This window comes from Eurypyga helias, unplaced genomic scaffold, assembly GCF_000690775.1.
Source record: "Eurypyga helias isolate BGI_N326 unplaced genomic scaffold, ASM69077v1 scaffold30460, whole genome shotgun sequence".
In the NCBI taxonomy this organism is placed as follows: Eukaryota; Metazoa; Chordata; class Aves; order Eurypygiformes; family Eurypygidae; genus Eurypyga; species Eurypyga helias.
Window position 1 is genome coordinate 1,076 of NW_010224253.1, and position 2,130 is coordinate 3,205.

General features: G+C 55.7%; 1 protein-coding gene across 1 annotated transcript; it reads right to left on the reverse strand.

The window, feature by feature from the left end:
* Positions 1–679: 679 nt before the first annotated feature.
* On the reverse strand, positions 680–1,785 carry LOC104503254 (uncharacterized protein C16orf45-like; the record flags this gene model as incomplete). The annotated part of the gene is made up of 3 exons (XM_010161066.1): positions 680–798; positions 1,465–1,538; positions 1,671–1,785. Coding segments are annotated over 3 exons (308 nt in total), but the record flags the coding sequence as incomplete, so codon positions are not given.
* Positions 1,786–2,130: the final 345 nt, after the last annotated feature.

Sequence of the window (2,130 nt, forward strand, 5' to 3'; positions counted from 1 at the left end):
CGTGAGAAGGCACGTGAGGACCCTCAAAGACAGAAAGGCCTGATGGCTTCTCAGGTTTTCAGAGGATGCTGTGAGAAGACAAAGGCACTGGTGGTGTAACTCCACCCGCAGCAGGTGTGCGCAGCGGTGGTGCATGTGACTGACATCTCCCTCCGGTACGTGCTTCCAAGGAGATGCCTTCATGCTCAGGGCACGCTGCCTGCAGTGTGCCTGACCTCGCTCCTCCTCGCTCACCATCGCTCTTCCCCCTCCATCTCCTTGTCCTCCTCCCAGCCATTTCCCTTCCAGCCCCTCTCTCAGGGCTCGGGGGGGCTCCAGCACCTTTCCCCGTCGGCAGCCCCTCCAGAGCAGGGCTGCTGCTCTTCCCCCTCCATCTTCTTGTCCTCCTCCCAGCCACAACCACCGCCATTTCCCTTCCAGCCCCTCTTTCAGGGCTCAGGGGGGCTCCAGCACCTTTCCCTGACGGCAGCCCCTCCAGAGCAGGGCTGCAGACTGGTGCTCCCTCACACCCTGTGCCTGCAGCGCCAGGAGCTGCGCGTCCCCGACGCTGACGCTCACCCGCCCCGCACAGGCGCTCGGCCGTTTCAGCACACCAAGGAAGCTCCTCTTGCCCGGCCCAGCGTCCCGGGACGTGTACACTACCATGGCCATGTCCTGCGCAGAGGAGCTGGGGTCTGGCCTACATGATGGAGCAGGTGAAGCCACAGCACTCCTTGAGCAGGGTGAGGCCTGTTTTGCTCATATACGGCGTGGAGGTTTGCTGGCCCCTGGAAGTCATTTTCTTCTCTTTGACAGGAGCTATGGAAAGAGAAATCGATGTCTGCCTGGTGATAAGGGCACAGGCCCATCACCACTTCTTAGAGCTCCTTTCAGGGCTAAGGTGCTGACCCTCCTCAGACCCACAGCTGGGAATGAGCTCCTGCATCCAGGAGGCACATCACCATGAGTGCTCCATGGGTGTCCACAGGCAGGACACAGGCAGAGCGACCCCAGGCTGGAAAAGCCGCCCACTGCACTGGGGACTGTTCCTCCAGCACCAGCGGAGGCACAGGGAAGAGGCTGGCCTGCCATCAGGAGCCACAACAGGAGCACTGGATGGATACCACAACACCTGACCTTAGGTACCAGTGTGATGAAATGTAAGGAGCTGGTTGGAAAGGGTCAGGTGAAGTACACCGGCCATAAAAGGACACTTGCCCATACCCATTCTCATAGGACATGGCAGCTGGGAAATGCCAGGGAGGCAAATGGATGAATAGCATCCATACTGATTCAGGGTGTTTCCACAATCTGATCTCAAGCACCAGCATCCCCCACTTGCCATTTCCCCACACCCTCCTCCAGCAACAGATGGCCTCCAGATAGCCCCATAAAGAGCAACAAAATCTTGTGGACAGTACTTGGGAAAGGGAAGAAACTACCAGGGAGGTTCAACACAAGGAATAAAACTCATCAACCACCTACTTGCTTTCTGGAGGTAGCTTTTGGAGAGCTTACTTTGCAGGAACTCTGCCATTTCCTTGTCTTCTTCCCTTTCCCTGTGACAAAGAGATTGGTTACCACTCAGGAAAGGAGCAGCAAGACATCCAGGAGCATCTGGCAAGCCATGATACAGATCAGAAGACAGACTGCACCATTCTCAGTGCAAGGAATAAATTGCACCCAGCTACCTGAGCCTCTCAAACTCCACATCGTCCACAAGGAAATCCCGTGTTTCCACCAGCTTATGGATCTGCTGTACCAGCTCCTCTTCCCTCTGCTTCTCTTCGTTGGACTTCTCATTCTCTGCAGCACAGGGAACACATTTAACATATCAACAGGGGCTGTCCCACCTGTGCCAAGGCCTGTCTCGCTCTACTTCTGCTCAACCCAGGAGCAGAGGGTGGGAGTAAAAGCCAACCCAAAGTAAGCACCTGGATTCAGATACAGGCTGCTAAATAAGGAACCACCTCATCCCAAACCACCCTGGTTGGGAGGAGACAGATCTGGTGTGATCAAACTTTGAATTTTTAGCTTCTCCCCCAAATTTTCATGTGGCTGAGGACTGTAAGATGCAACTATGAGCTTGGCAGAGCAGAGAAAGGGCCCTTCAGCAAGGTGATCTCTTTGGTGGGAGACGGCCATGGCTCC